General features: G+C 43.4%; 4 protein-coding genes across 10 annotated transcripts; 1 reads left to right on the top strand and 3 right to left on the bottom strand.

The window, feature by feature from the left end:
• Window positions 1-87: 87 nt before the first annotated feature.
• On the bottom strand, window positions 88-6,586 carry nSyb (neuronal Synaptobrevin). Of its 5 annotated transcripts, XR_010436683.1 has the most exons (7): window positions 6,442-6,580; window positions 5,673-5,708; window positions 5,287-5,437; window positions 5,062-5,220; window positions 4,942-4,993; window positions 3,689-3,812; window positions 2,193-2,325 (listed from the first exon to the last, which is right to left on the bottom strand). XR_010436683.1 is itself a non-coding variant. In XM_064685640.1 (6 exons), exons 2-6 carry the CDS (start codon window positions 5,699-5,701, stop codon window positions 2,153-2,155), a joined length of 564 nt encoding a protein of 187 aa, XP_064541710.1. In that variant the 5' UTR covers window positions 5,702-5,708; window positions 6,442-6,580; the 3' UTR covers window positions 88-2,152. The 5 variants fall into 5 exon arrangements, 4 of the variants coding, with proteins under 4 accessions (XP_064541710.1, XP_064541707.1, XP_064541708.1 ...); XM_064685640.1 differs by lacking the exon at window positions 3,689-3,812 and having other exon boundaries at window positions 88-2,325; XM_064685637.1 differs by lacking the exons at window positions 2,193-2,325; window positions 3,689-3,812 and adding an exon at window positions 3,144-3,428.
• Window positions 6,587-7,377: 791 nt separating this feature from the next.
• On the bottom strand, window positions 7,378-8,914 carry metl (methyltransferase-like protein). Of its 2 annotated transcripts, none has more exons than XM_064685632.1 (2): window positions 8,720-8,914; window positions 7,378-8,540 (listed from the first exon to the last, which is right to left on the bottom strand). In XM_064685632.1, the coding sequence occupies exons 1-2, from the start codon at window positions 8,827-8,829 to the stop codon at window positions 7,730-7,732; spliced, it is 921 nt and encodes a 306-aa protein (XP_064541702.1). In that variant the 5' UTR covers window positions 8,830-8,914; the 3' UTR covers window positions 7,378-7,729. The 2 variants fall into 2 exon arrangements, with proteins under 2 accessions (XP_064541702.1, XP_064541701.1); XM_064685631.1 differs by having other exon boundaries at window positions 7,730-8,540; window positions 8,596-8,867.
• Window positions 8,915-9,033: 119 nt separating this feature from the next.
• On the top strand, window positions 9,034-10,202 carry Bgb (Big brother). The gene has a single exon (XM_064685636.1). It carries the CDS (start codon window positions 9,172-9,174, stop codon window positions 9,814-9,816), a length of 645 nt encoding a protein of 214 aa, XP_064541706.1. The 5' UTR covers window positions 9,034-9,171; the 3' UTR covers window positions 9,817-10,202.
• A 450-nt stretch (window positions 10,203-10,652) lies between these two features.
• alphaCOP (coatomer subunit alpha) lies at window positions 10,653-14,878 on the bottom strand. Of its 2 annotated transcripts, XM_064685621.1 has the most exons (3): window positions 14,794-14,878; window positions 13,640-14,685; window positions 10,653-13,575 (listed from the first exon to the last, which is right to left on the bottom strand). In XM_064685621.1, the coding sequence occupies exons 2-3, from the start codon at window positions 14,583-14,585 to the stop codon at window positions 10,802-10,804; spliced, it is 3,720 nt and encodes a 1,239-aa protein (XP_064541691.1). In that variant the 5' UTR covers window positions 14,586-14,685; window positions 14,794-14,878; the 3' UTR covers window positions 10,653-10,801. The 2 variants fall into 2 exon arrangements, with proteins under 2 accessions (XP_064541691.1, XP_064541692.1); XM_064685622.1 differs by lacking the exon at window positions 14,794-14,878 and having other exon boundaries at window positions 13,640-14,777.
• Window positions 14,879-14,880: the final 2 nt, after the last annotated feature.

Raw genomic sequence — 14,880 nt, 5'->3', positions numbered from 1 at the left:
ACTTCAACTTGCTTTGTTTTGCTCTATTTTTCTTTGTTGTTGTTTATTTTTTTCTGCTTGGTTTACATATTCGCATTTTTAACCATATTTTCTCGTCTTTTTTAATACGCCTACTGCGTGCTGCTTTTTTTGTTTATTTTGTTTTTTTTTTTTTTTTGGTTTTTGTAAGTTAGTTCAACTCGTAAATTTGGGTTTTCGTTTTATTTTTAACATATACACACACAATTGTTATAGATTTGATTTGTTTTAACTGTTTTCACGGGTAAGTACATACATCATATATCGTATTCCGAAATGCAAAAAATAATTAATCAGAACGCACTTTTATTTACTGCACAAACACAAACATTGTCGCTAGTTAGAATATATATGTATTTTAGTTATTAGTTAAGTTTAGTCATAGTTCTTGTTGGAATGTTTATATGCATATGAGGTGTGAGTTGTGTGTGTGTGTGTGTGTGTGTTTGTGTTTTGTTTCTCTTTGTATGTGTTTGTATTATTTATTGAACAAAACTCTATCAATATTAAGCAATTGGCGACATATTGTACACGCTATCAATATTGCTAAAAATACCTGCACATTGTTTTTCTTTTATTTACTTTGTTTAAATATTTTTGTCCTATTTTTGGTTTTGTTCAATTTTTGTTATTTGTTCGTATTTGGTTTCCTGTGTGCCCCATTTTGTTGGTTGGCAAAGCACTTTGGGCAGGCGCTTGTTTAATTGTTAATAATTTGATTGTTTAAATATGTTTATATTTATTGAAACAAGTCAAATATATAGTATATGTATTAGGTGAGTGTGTGCTACAGTGTTGCCAAGTCAGCTAATTTACCTAAATTCGGCTATTTTCAGAGGTCGTGAGCGTTAAACATTTGAAATTTTAAACACTTTTAGCTGTTTTCCAACATCTCAATGACGAGTACAAGCAACCCTGTTAATTGCCAATGTGTACTCAGCAAACAAATTCAGCTACTTTTTTTTTGAATGTGGCAGTTGGCAACACTGGTGTGCAACGGCTTACTTAGTTGCCGGAAATGATTTTTGAATATATATGACGACTTGCTGAATGGTTATTAATTTTTTCGAATTGTCGTATGAAGTGTATTTTCCCTATATATCATAACATATCAAGTTAAATAGTAGATGCATTATGCATTATCTAAGTAATTCCCTCTTGTAAATTAGTAGCCAAATATTATATTATTCATGCCGTTTCTTTAGCTTTGGCTGTTTGTCAAATTAATCAGATCTAATTAACAAATTGTGTGACAAGCGCTTAATTTAATCGTTGAACTGTTTGGTTTTTGTTTTCTTTTTTCCGTTTTCTGAACTTTTCTTTCTTTAACCGAAAATCGCAAATTATTATTATTGTATATTTTTGCTAAATGTTTTCTTTTCGTTTTGTTTTTGTTTCATTTTATTTGACTACAATTTGCTTTTTAAGTATGCTGCACATTAAACGTTTATGTATACATTTATTTAATTTAGTTCTAGATAAGTAGATTGTTGTTCTTTGTTTCTTGTTGTTATCTTAATTATTTCATTTAAATTTTTATTTCTTTTTGGATTATACATTTCAATAATTTGTTTAATAACTTTCATTTAGGAACAAAAGCTTAGAGTTTGTCTAGATTGTTGTTATGTCATGTTTTTCTGCCGAAGAAACTGAGTTCAAAGAGCTGCGAATGCGAAAATTTTGGGAAGCAACCTGAACCTTGTCTAGCGCTGGCGCTCCTTGTTGCCAGCACAGAGAGGATAAGTATATTAAGTACAATATATATTTATATATATATATAGCATGGCTCTATTCGTATTATTTATACATATATATATATATATAGAGAGTTTCTTTATGCATGAAATAATGTAACCATAAACAAATTAGCAACAACTTTAAATTGCCCGGAGCGTCTTTTAGTTTTGTATTATAATTATTATTAATATTATGAGTCATAATTTACTTAAAATGTTTTGCATTCTGTCGCATCTGTCGCATCTTGCTGAATGCTGAGATATTATTTGTTTTGTTTTGCAATTCTCGAGATTTGTTCTAGTTTAACTGAGTTTTTATTTGTGTTCATTTGTGTTATTGTTGCAATCGAAAACTGTTTCAACTGTTGGCTTTACAAGTAAATGCCATCGATAATTACTTATACGCCGCCGTGTTCCGGTTTGCCGACAATCCCGGCTCCGGCTCCATCATCGACCAGCGCCGATTGTCCGCCGGTGGCTGGCTGCTGTTGTTGCGGCGGCGGTGGTGGCATATACGGCGGATATTGCGGATACTGCGGCGCAGGCTCGCCCCCAATGAGGCCTAGTTTATCTGTGGATGGCGGTTGACAGAGAGAGAGAGAGAGAGAGAGAGAGAGCATGTTAGTCATCAGCAAATTAGATAAGTTTCCATTGCGATTTGCTCAATTGAATGACAATTACATTGATACGATTACACACGAGTATTACGTATACGGCCAAATATAATACACTTCAATGGACTTCTATGGGGGGGAAGGGCAATATAAAGCTCAGTTATGGTTGTTAATTGAAAGCATATGGATTTAGCTAGTGCCACGCCCAATAAAGATAAAATTACCTTTATTGAGCGCGCCTTGGCCTCAAATATATATACAAATATTCATTGGGAACGCTAATTATAAAATTTAACTGGTTTTAAGCGTAGAAATTTCCATGTTTTCCCACCCAACTCGAGGAACTTTTTCTTTTTTTAACCAATTTTCAGTTACATTCGGTCCCCCGGTTAAACTCTTGGTGCATTAAAACTTAGGTCCATTTATGTAAAAAAAACCAAATAACCACATTTAAATATCGTTTAACCAACAACATCAATAATGATTTAATTATAAAGCAAACGCATTAATTGTAAACGAAAAGGAATTTGCGTACGATAACGGCAACTCACATACATGCAGATAAAATGATAATCGATTAATAATCGATATGTTTTTGGTATTTTTTTTTGTTGCTGTTGCTTACAGTGTTCGATAATATTGTATTTTCGAATGGTTTGAACTAAGTGTGAAATGTTTTTTTTTTGATACTGGTTCAATTGCAGTTATATTTTTTTGATGTTGTTGTTGTTGTTATTGTTGTAGTAGTTGTTGTGCTGTTGGTTTTTTTTGGATAGTTCTTGTTGTTGTTCTTATTTTGTTGTTGTTGGTTATGAGCGTTTTTATTGTGGTGTCGCGACGTCATCCGTCGGACTCGGTGGGTCATCGGTCAATTTCTCAGCCAATGGTTTCTCGAGTGTCGTTGTTGGTGGTGGTTCGGATTTGAGTGTTTGGTGTTGTTGTTGTGGTGCTGATGCAGATGCTGATGCTGGTGCTGTTACTGGTGCGGATGCGGATGCATGAACCTGCTGCTGCAAAGCAGGAGGTGGAGTAGCAGCAGCATCATCCGACATGAAAGGTTCTACGAGAAATTTGTCAATTGCATTTTCGATACAAGCCATTAAAGTGGAACCAATTTGTTTTTCATTTTCCTTACATTACCATAGTATGTGGAATGAGTGTGTGTGTGTGGGTGTGTGTGTGTGTGTGTGTGTGAGGTCGAAAAATAGTTTGTAACTATTTTGAAAAAAGAAAATAGCTTTTAAGTGATTTGTGCACCTAGCAATAATATTTGCAATAATGATTGACAAAATATTTTTTGCTTTTTTCTTTTGTTTTTACCTCAAATAATAACATTTTAAGAATTTTTGGTTTCTTTTGATAATTTCGTATTGATTAAACATAACGTAAAGCTAAAGCTTGCACAAATTGTTTTTTTTTTTTGCTTATTTTTCTTCGTCTTTCTCTGTAATTGTTGGATAAAAAAAGTTCAGTGAGTGTACAGTAAATGTGGGCGTGGGCGTGGATTTGGGCGTGGTTATAGGTGGGGTGTAAATCTTGGTGTAGAGAAAAGTATAGAGAAAATTATTAAAATCATATTTAAAAATAAATCAAAACTTATACGAAAATTGCAGTACTTTATGCATTTGCTGTTGGGCCCATACTCTATAGTTAATTGGGGGCGTGGCATTGTTGTTGTTGTTGTTTTTGCTTTCTAGTTAAACAAAATAATTAAGACAAACGTGAACAAACCACAAAGTTAACGAATCTATTCTATTTCAATTACAACGAACCAAAAGTAGTTCCTACAAATAACGGATACAAATGAATATCGTTCAACTTCGCTATGGATACTCAAAATACTCGATATATGTATAAGCGGACACGGGGACACACAAACACAATGATACGATAATTATATTTGAAAATCAAAAGGAACAAACAAATTACCGAACCTGGTGCGATATATATGTTATCGTATGGAACCAGATGATGTTGAAGTTACTTTTTTTTATATAATTATTATTATTTTTTTTTTTGCTTGCAAAGTACATTGGATGTAATTGCTCGATGGATCGTTCGATTTATATTTTTTTCGATTAACAACAATTTTTGGGTAATTTCGTAAGGCGCCAATTTCGATTTCAAATTCAATTTCAGTTTTTTGAAGCGAACGATCATCAAACGTGCTCGTAGCAGTTGTTAAATGGGATTTGAATTTCGATATAGTCGGGTTGATTTTTAGCATTGCATTGTAACTAAGTTACTAATTAGTTGTTTCTTATAGTTAGTTATAGCAATCTACATAAAGTTACCTAGAGAAAGAAAATGTGAAGGAATAAAAAAACGAAACGAAACAAATTGAATTTAGTTTTGTGTTGTTCAAAATTAAAGCGGGCTAAATAAATTATCAGAAATCAAAAGCAAAAAAACGAATTATTGTGTATTTTTTGGGGATTCATTTGGAGAGTGTGTGTGTGTGTGTGTGTGATGTGTGTGTGTGGTGTGTGTGGGGGAAATATTTGTTGGTTGTGTTGCTGTTTGGGCTGCATGTGATGAACACTTTTCAAGGAATTTCCGCACGAAGAACTTACTTGCTATGATGCCAACGATGACCAGTCCAATGACGCCCATGATGATCATCATCTGTCAATGGAATGAAACAGTATAGTTAATTGAATGCCAATGTAAAGCCAATTGGTTTTTGGACAGACCTTCAAGTTCTGCAGCCAGAACTTTCGTTTTAGCTTGCCCGCCTGCTGCTCGAACTGCGAGGCGCCCTGCTGCAAGGCATCGGCACGATCGTCCAGCTCCGAGAGCTTGGCATCACGCTCCAGCACCTTCTCGACATTCGTGCGCATAATGTCCACGACCTGCAGATGGAAGGAGGAGTATTGTATTAACCAGTTTTAGCTTTTACTTGTATTCGTTCTGCTTACCTCATCGACTTGGGCCTGCGTTTGCTGCAGGCGCTTTTGTGCCGCAATTTGCTGCGGATTGCGTGGTCCGCCAACGATTTCACCGTCGGCGCCCTCGCCCGCCGGCGGGCCATCGGTTGGTGGTGCATCGACAGCTGCTGCAGCGTCCGCCCTGCCGACAGAGAGAGAGAGAGAGAGCAAACATTAGTCATCCAAACGGAGACAAGTCTAATCAACTCCCCATGGAGCAATCAAATAAGTACGGGCTAGCTAGGGTTATTTAGTTACACATGATGTGCTAGCCACATTTACGAGATATGTATATAATTATATATATTTTAACGTGTGAGTTTTCGGGCAAAGTGCGCAAGTTCTAGCCGGACTACTGCATAGAGCTGAGCACTTACGGTTCCTTATTTTTGTCTTTCTTGCCCATGTTTGGACTGTAAACAGAAAATCAAAATCAAAATCGAAATTAAATACAAATTCTTTCAAATCAAGCTTACACATTACACATTTCATTTTCATATGCATCCCAATTGGAATGCTTTTTATTTTTGCATGACTAACCCATGAGGCACGACAACTTGTGTTTAAGTTTATCGATTTTGGGGGAAAACCGACATGTGATGCGTGGGAAATGAAGGAAATGGACTCGGACACGGCCGAGGTAAATGTAAGATCAACAAAAGAGATTCACGCTGAATAAATCGTTAATTTGGGCAACTATTTTTTATCGTTCTTTCCATGCGAGCCCATGCGGCGTATACGTTATTGTCTGTGTGTGTGTGTGAGTGTATGTGTGTGTGAGTGTTTGTGTGTATGTGCGTATACAGTGAGAGCTCTTTGGAGCGAACACGTACGTTTCAGAAAAACATATATATCATATTTTTGCACACATTTTATGCAAATTTTTCGAATAAGTTTTGAAAATATTGCAATCTTTTTTAAAACAAACTTTGCCAATTTCCATATAATTTTTGACTAGAAGAGTTTGTTCGTTTGAGAAATATTTGTTGTACAAATAATTGATTGGTATTTAATGAATTGGCCGGCTAAAGGAGACCTAAGGCCAGCCAAAGTTGTTGTTCGTTAATGCAGCTTTCCACTGTAATTGCTTTTGTTTGCGCGTAACGTTCAAAGAGAAAGAGAAATCAATAATTTCCATTTACTTACATTGCTTTCTGTTTTGTTCTTCTTCTGCTGTTCTTGTTGTTGTTGTTGTTGTTGTAACAGCCGCTGCTGCTATTGTTGTTGTATTAATAAATTTGAACGTCGCCTAACGTCTCGGAGTGAAATTGCGATGACGGCTGAATGTGTCCGTGTCCGTGTCGTCCCGTGGACTTTTATGCACTTGCCCAAACGTCTTTCGGTTGAGAGCGCGTTTATCGCCTCGTTGGGGGTTGTTGCCGGATGCCGGACGGGGGCGGGGGGCGCGGTGGCTGGCTGGGCTGCAGGCGCAACTTTTGGCTATTCGTTGTTTTTGTTATCGCGCGCTCCCTCTCTCTCACTCTCTCTCGCTCTTTCGCTGACCGTTACACTCGGGGACTCGCTCTCAGTGAGCTTTTCTTCAATGAATTTGCGCTCAACTCTCGGCCTCAACGCACACTCGCGCGCGCACACAGACACTAACGGGGAATAACTGGCAGGCAGAGATGTGTGTGTGCGTGACTGTGTGTGTGTGTGTATGTGCGGGTACCACTTGCCACGACAACCTTTTGCAGCAGCGCTGTGTGAAGGAATCCTCTGGCCCTTTTGTTCAAACTGTTGGTGGATAGAGTATAAAAATAGTTGCAACTATTTTTAGTATGCTTATTCGTTATGTTTATTCTATTGAATGTCGGCTTCAAATGTCTTAGCTTTAGTTACGCCCACAAAACACAGACACACACACACGCACACGCACACAACTTGGCTGTATTCTCTAGAGTTTCTCATTTGCACATACATATATATTTTGCAACAATTTTTACTGCATATTTTGAGGCGCAACTGAAGCCACTTTTTAGTTCTCTTCAAATATAGTTTTGTATTTGAAAAATTTCATTTGCAAATTTTGCAAACAATTTGCACTTGCATGAAAAAAATCAATGAAATTTTTACACAACACAATTTTTGGTTCAAGTCAATTTAAGAGCTTTAATTGAACTATTTCGCAACTTTCTTTGCAAGCCAATGTCTTTGCATTTGGACTGTGTCAACACATAGTTCTGGAGTTAAAATATAACTAAATAATAAATTATATACATTTGCGCAGCACAAAGAAAATTTTCACTTACGACGTTTTTTAGCCAACTGCGAAAACTTGCAGCTTTTCTAACTGTTATGTGTATTTGGGGAAAAAGCTCGCTCAATAAGGACGAGTTGCAAAAGCTTCGTGCTATAAAAACTAACGAGTAGCTTTCGTCTTCTTGTCCTAACGAGTTCAAATGCGATAGTTTGATATCTGGTTTAGAATTCGATTTTACAGCGGCTTGCGAAACTTTGTCTGTATCCATACTCTGTACATTTTGAGACAACGTCCACGATTAACCTGCAACCGCCTGTCCACTAAAAGCTGCTCCTCCACCAGCCCTGTTTGGGTCAGCATGCTGCGCAGCTCTTGTTCCGTAAAGAAATATACCATAGTGCCATCGCCTCGCACATAGAAATTATCCTCCAGGCATTTGCCGCTCTTGAAGCGCAACTGCGCAAGATCGTAGCGTCCGTAATCCCGAAAGACCAGCAGACCTCCTGGCTTGAGATAGCGATAGCAGTTCTCCAGCACACGCTGCATTTTAGACGGCTCAATGGCCGACAGCACAAAGATCATGACGATAATGTCCTGGGAGTTCTCCGCGAACGGCACCTGCCACTGCTCCTGCGTGGCATCCATAACAAAGACCTCGCAGCGTTTGTCATCATACTGCGGCTGACTACGTAGGATTTCTATGGCACGTTCCGAGAAGTCACAGCCATATACACGCAGTTGGGATTCCGTGCTGTATTGGAGTATGGGCAAAATGGTATTCCCGACGCCGCAGCCCAGCTCGAATATGCTGCGCGGCTGTGAATGCTCGTTGTTCGCCATGGGCGCCAGTTCGGGAAATTCCGTGAACAGCCAGTGACGGTCTTTAAAGAAACGATTGTCGTGTATGCCATAGAACGAGTCCCAGAACTTGGGTGCATCCGATTGAAAGCGTTCCCGCTGATCATCGCTCATCTTAACAGTTGAATTCTTCTCGACTGCCGCCTGGGCGGCTAGCTCCTGCTCTGCATCCCATTCCACGTGGTCCCTGTTGAGCAAATTTTAGAACGTGTTTTTTTGAGTTATCTTATTTGGTTTTATACCACGCATTAAACTCGAACACCTCACGCGCATCGGTGAGAATACGCTCACCCGCACCACTCGGCTTCTTGCGCTGGCGAGTGTGTTCCCAAGTTTTGCTGGCAAAGCATCGTGGCAGATATTTACCAGGCGTTGTGCTTAAAAACGTCGGCGTTATCCTTGAGCAGACGTGTGCCAAACTGTGGACGCTTCTCATTTTCATTCGAATCATCTAAAGGTGGACTTGTATCGCTCATGTTACGTTTTCAATTGGGATAATTCAGAAATCCACTTTGTCAACAAATGACCGCGTTGCGTCTAAGAACATATGGCGCGAAAAGTGGCCAGACTGTTGCAAGTTGCTGGCATATGGCAACGCCAGCTTGTGTATATCTGCTATCGGCTGACCACCACTTGCTATCGGTTAGTATAACAAAACCGCAAAATAATTTTTTGTTGTATGCGTTGTAGTTTACTGCAGCAAACTGAAATATATAAATAATCAAGGCATAAAAAGCGCCAAAAAGATTAATTAAAGAAAAATACTTAACAGCAAAAGTTGATTGTGTTGTGCGTTGTGCAAAAGAAAACGTTTCAAAATGATGAACGAGGCTGCTGCACTGGCCAACATGATACCCTACGACACAATTGGACTCTACGAGCAGCCCAAGCCCCGATTCATCTTCAAGATGCCGCGGGTGGTGCCCGATCAGAAGTCCAAGTTCGAAAGTGACGAGCTCTTTCGACGACTGAGCCGCGAAAGCGAAATCCGCTACACGGGCTACCGGGAGCGCAGCATTGAGGAGCGTCAGGTGCGCTTCATGAACGGCTGCCGCGAGGGGCACACCGAGACGAGTTTCGTGGCATCGGGTACGAATCTGCAGCTGGTCTTCAATGCCAATCAGAATCCCTACCTGCACGACAAGGAGTGCGACTTCGACAAGGAGCACGGCAAGGTGCACATTAAATCGTATTTTATTATGAACGGTGTTTGTGTACGCTTCCGCGGCTGGCTGGATCTGGAGCGCCTGGATGGCGTCGGCTGTCTGGAGTACGATGAGCGCAGAGCCATGCACGAGGATGCGATATTGCGCGACCAGATCGATCGCTATAATCAACGCCTGCGCGAATTCGAGGACACCAAGCGAGCCTATCGCGACAATCGCCAGGACGAGATGGAGGCAGTGCGCCGTGGCGTCGCCTCCGGCGGCATTGGCGTGGGCGCCAGCATGTGGCGTCGTTAGTTGGACTTTTGGACGGCAACGACGCCGTCACAGCAGCACCAGCAGCAGCAGAATGAGACTCAATTCGCAAATACTCAATACTTTATGGAAAACTGAACAAATGCTCCCAAACCCAAACTTGCCACCAAATGCGGATACGGATACGGTTACGGCTACGGATTACGTTTAGATTCGCTCGAATAATGCTCCTCTAGACTTAGTTTTAGCACTTAGTAAATTACTTAACGTATTCTTCTATGGTATTAAACATAACATTTTAATGTGAAATTATATAGTACATAGTTAAATACTTACATTTACATATAAACATATAAATATATATATGTATACTTGTATTAATATATATTATATCTATATATAATACACAATAAACTTACGCATAACAATTCCGGTATTTCAATGCTGACGCAGAATGACGACGATTATTAATTTACATATTTATTAGAAATAAGTCAAGCCAAGCAAAGTGAATGCAAATTGAGAGAGTATTACGATTTTATGCCCGTTTATGGAAACCGATAAAAAAGGTATTAGACTTATTGGAATTAAAGATTTCTGTTTTCTTATAGTATATAGTATACTAAAAGTTAGCCTTGGCCTGGTTGAGCTTGGCACAGATTTTCATCTGTTAACCGAAAGCTACAAAAAATTGTCTTCAACTTGGGGAAATCCCATTTTCCATTCAGGAATTAGTCGAATATGAAAGACGTCTTCAATGATCTGATTTAAAGCTATTATTTGTTTAATTTGTAATAAATAAAACTGCAATATTTTAGGATCAAACGGATAAGCACTTGGATGGGTATTCAAAAAATCGAAAAGTAATCAACTAAACATTTCAATTGACGCATTTTGTGTGTATTGCATATATATATAATATTATTAATGGATACTTTATAAACATGATTAACGCTAGAAGTGCAATTGCAGTTGCATGGAAACCCAAAGAATTTGACGGGTGTTTCTGTGTGCCTCCATATTCCGTTTAACGGATATGCAATGTGGAAATGCGCAGACCGATGCAATCCTTGCCAATTTGGCTAAGCTCGCAGACGGCGCAGAGATTGCCCTTGTATTGGGTATCGTAGGCGCTGGCGCAGAAGGGGCAGGTCACCTCCGGTTTGCCGCGATAGAGCGGCTTCCAGCTGATGGCGCAGATATTGAACGGATTGAACTCCTCGTACTCCAGCTGATGCTCATCGATGGGATTCACCTCGCATGCTTGCAATATTTTTCGCACCTGCTGCGCCACCTCCGGCCGCGGCGCCAGCTCCAGCAGACGGCGTGCAAATGACGCCGCCGTCTTGTAGTTCTTCAGCTTGAAGAACATGTTGAGCGCGGTGCGCAGCGTCAGTATCTGATGGACAGGCTGCAGCTTGCAGTGCGTAAAATAGGCGGCCATTTCACACAGACGCTTCTGCTCCTCCAGCGTGGACTTGGGCATGCCCTTGCGCACGGTCTCCATTTTCAGGCCCACAATATACTCGGCACAGATTTTGAGCAATTGTTGCGCCTCGGCGGTGTCCAGCTTGGTCTCCACCACCAGCAGCGGAATACTGATCAATATGGAGTGGAACTTCTCGATGGCCTCGCCGAATTTGCCGGATGTGGTCAGCTGGTAGCCCGCCTGGAGACGCGACACCAGCTCGTTTAGCTTAATGCCCAGCGCGGGACGCTGCAGCTTCGGATTGGTTTCGGCGAAATTGCGCAGCGGATAACCGCTGAGCGACTGCAGATTGGGATTGGCCGTGTAGCTGGTGCGGGAGCAGGCATAGTTTTGCAGGAATAGCGTTTTGAAGGGCTTGAAATTGACCACGCCCAGCTGATCGTTGAGCAAACGGAAGGCGCTGTTAAAGGCGCCCGCCTTGACATGATCCAGCACCAGCTGCGAATTGTTGGCCCAATGCTGGGCCGGCGATTGACCCTTGTTCGGCGCCGCATAGTAGTTGCTGTCCAGCGCCGAGGCTTTGATCTTGGAGGCCAGCTCAATGGGCACGACCAGATCATCGTCGCCTACGTCCCAGCCACCGCCGCCGCCGCCGGCACCATCCTCGTGGCCCTCGTCATTGCTCAGAGCATCGTGCATCTCGTCATCGCCGTCATCATCCTCGCCCAGGCCCAGATCTGCATCGGCTCCCCAGCCATCGCCGCCGCCATTGTGCTCGTCCAGCAACGCAGCATCCGCATTGATGTTGAGCGCTTGGCGTGCGGTAATGCTGCCGCTGGCCCGTGTCACCATGGCGCCCTCAAAGAAGCCCTTCGACACGGACAGCAGCGGCCAGTTGGTCTCCAGCTGCTGTATAGGCACAGGCGGCTGCAATAGCTGCGCATTCGGGTTGACCTCCGGCAATGTGCTGCCCTCGGCGCTAATGGTGGCGCCCAGCGTCTCGGTCAGTTCGTCCAGGCCATGGGTGGCCGCTGTGAGATATGCCAGCGACAGCTGTCCACAATTCTTGAGAATGCTGACGCGTTCCTTGACATCGCCCAGGAGCAGGGCGCCCTGGTACTGTGCGGAGACATCCTTGCGTATTTCGGCAATTTTATTCATGCGCTTCAGCTTGTCCAGATTGCCAGTGATCAGATAGAGGAAGCTCAGCTTGTCGAAGTTCTTGGTGCGCTGATAGCACATCTCGACCACCTGATGATTGCCCTGCAGCAGGGCAGCCTGGCCCAGCCGATCCCAGCAGTCCTTGTCGTCCAAAGCCTTGGCCGCCTGCAAGGCAATCTCAATGTTGCCGCACTCCAGGGCCAAGCCGAAGCGCGTCTTCTCGTCCTTGACAAAGTGCAGCGCTACCTCCGGATAGCCCTTCTGCTGCAGATACGCAATGATGCTCTGGCCCACGAGCCGGGCATTGCGCACCATGTGCAGGACTTCGTCGTATTTGCGCTGGATCAGCGCCAGCTTGAACTTGTATTCCGTGGGATCGATGTGCAGGACACGGGTGCGACACTCGCGATCCAAACAGAACACCTGATTGCCCTTGACGCGCGTCAAATAGATGGGCAAGTCCAGAGTGCGTATGATGCCATGATCGCCATTGGTGATGGCATACTTGATGTGATTGCTTGTCGTATAGATGAACACGCCCGACTCGTCCCAGGCGCCCGATTTGACGCGACAATTCTCCTGCACGGTGCACAAATACTGCAGCCGGCGATCGCAGATGGTAACCGAATGCTTGCAGAGCAATGCCACCAGCGACATGTCCGGCGACCAGACCACATAGCGGCACTTGGCCAGCTTGATGCTGCCGACGGAGACTAGGCGCTGCACCTCGTACAGCGTCACATATTCCGGATCGCGTATGAGCAGCATGCCGGTGCCGGCATAGAAGATCTCCTCACAGAATGTGGGTATCTTTTTGGTCACCTCGTTCTTGAAGTTCTTCACCACCAGCTGCTGATTGCGATCGAGCACGGCGAAACGATTGCGTGCCACCCAAATGGCCGTTATGCCCGAGCTGCGCTTGCTGTCGGATTCATTTTGTCTGTCGCTTTCGCTGTCCTTCGGTATCTGGCACAGATCATAGGTGCTATTCTCCAAATTGTTGGTGCGCGTGCAGATGAGCACCGCGTTCAGTGCGGGATTGTAGGACATGCTGTAGACGGGCGACTTGCCGGGACGCAGCTGCATCACCACCGTGTCCTTGGTGGTGGTAAAATCCAGTTTGCGCAAGAAGCGATCCTTCACATAGTACAACATGTTGCCATGCACCGCATAGGCGGGACGCTCGCGCTCCAGCTTAAAGACCACCATGCCTGCATTAAATCAAGTGCATCAAATTAAGAGTCGAGCTGCAAACGGAATCGAGCTGCTACTCACCCGCATCGTGGCCGGCAGCAAACAGATTGAGTGTGGGATGAGCTGCCATAATCCAGAAGCGCTCGTTGTCACGTCGGAACGTGAACAGGCACTGGCGCTTGGTCATGTCCCAGACGCGTATGCTGCGATCCTCGCCGTTCGAGATGATCAGATCCTGGCGTGGATGGAATAGCACGCAGGACACATTGTTATAATGGCCACGGCACGTGTCCACCTCCCAGGCCTTGTACTCGTTCATGCGCCACAGCTTGACCAGGCGATCATCGGCGCCGGACACAATCAGCGGCAGCGTTGGATGGAAACTGGCCCAGTTGACGCCGCGATCGTGACCCTCTAGTACATGCTTGACCACCGCATCGGCCTGGCCGAACAGATCTGTGGCGCCCGGATGGCCCTTGAGGTGCTCATCTAGACCACCGGGACCGGGTGCCACATTCTTTTTACGCAGTCCGGATATGTCCCAAACACGCACCGTCTGATCCAGCGAGGCGGACACAATTTGATCCTCTGTCGGATGGAATTGGGCGCACATCACATAGTGATTGTGGCCAGTCAGAACACAGATGCAGTTGCGCGACTGCCAGTTCCAGATGCGTATGGTCTGATCATCGGAGGCGCTCAAGATCCACGGATACTCGTGATGAAAAGCGACTGTGCGTACATAATCTAAATGCGCCAGCAGCGTGAAAATGCAGCGACGCTGCTTATAATTCCACACCTTGATCTTGTAGTCATCTCCGCCGGACACAAACAGCGGCATCTGTTGATGAAAGGCCACACTACGCACGGGTCCGTCGTGCTCATCGAACTTCTCCAGCAAAGTGTGCATGCGGTAGTCCCACAGCTGGATGACACCGCTGTGCAGACTGGTCAAGATCCAGGGGCGTTTCGGGTGAAACGAGAGACCCTTGACGCGAGCCGATTTTGACTCGAAATTGGTCAGCATGTTGGCAAATTCTTTTGTTTTTCCTGCTGCCGTGGCGATGTCTCAGTTGTAGTCGGCTTTTCCTTAACGTACACTTAAACAGCCTGTGCCACGTACTTTTCTGTGTAAAGTTATACAAAAACACTCGTTAGTATTTACAGCACGATATTAATTAACAAATAAACATATACAAGCAATTTATTTAAGTATTTTACGCAAAAACACACACCAATTATACAAAATTTTCAAGTGACACGTCAATTTTCTTCTTCGCACTGCCAGGGCTGCCAACTCACAAGCAAAACAGCTGCGACTA

Source organism: Drosophila montana, unplaced genomic scaffold (assembly GCF_035044405.1).
Source record: "Drosophila montana isolate Dmon_TW-CO22-7 unplaced genomic scaffold, ASM3504440v1 contig_3083_1, whole genome shotgun sequence".
Taxonomy (NCBI): Eukaryota; Metazoa; Arthropoda; class Insecta; order Diptera; family Drosophilidae; genus Drosophila; species Drosophila montana.
This window is presented reverse-complemented; position numbering and strand designations above follow the sequence as displayed.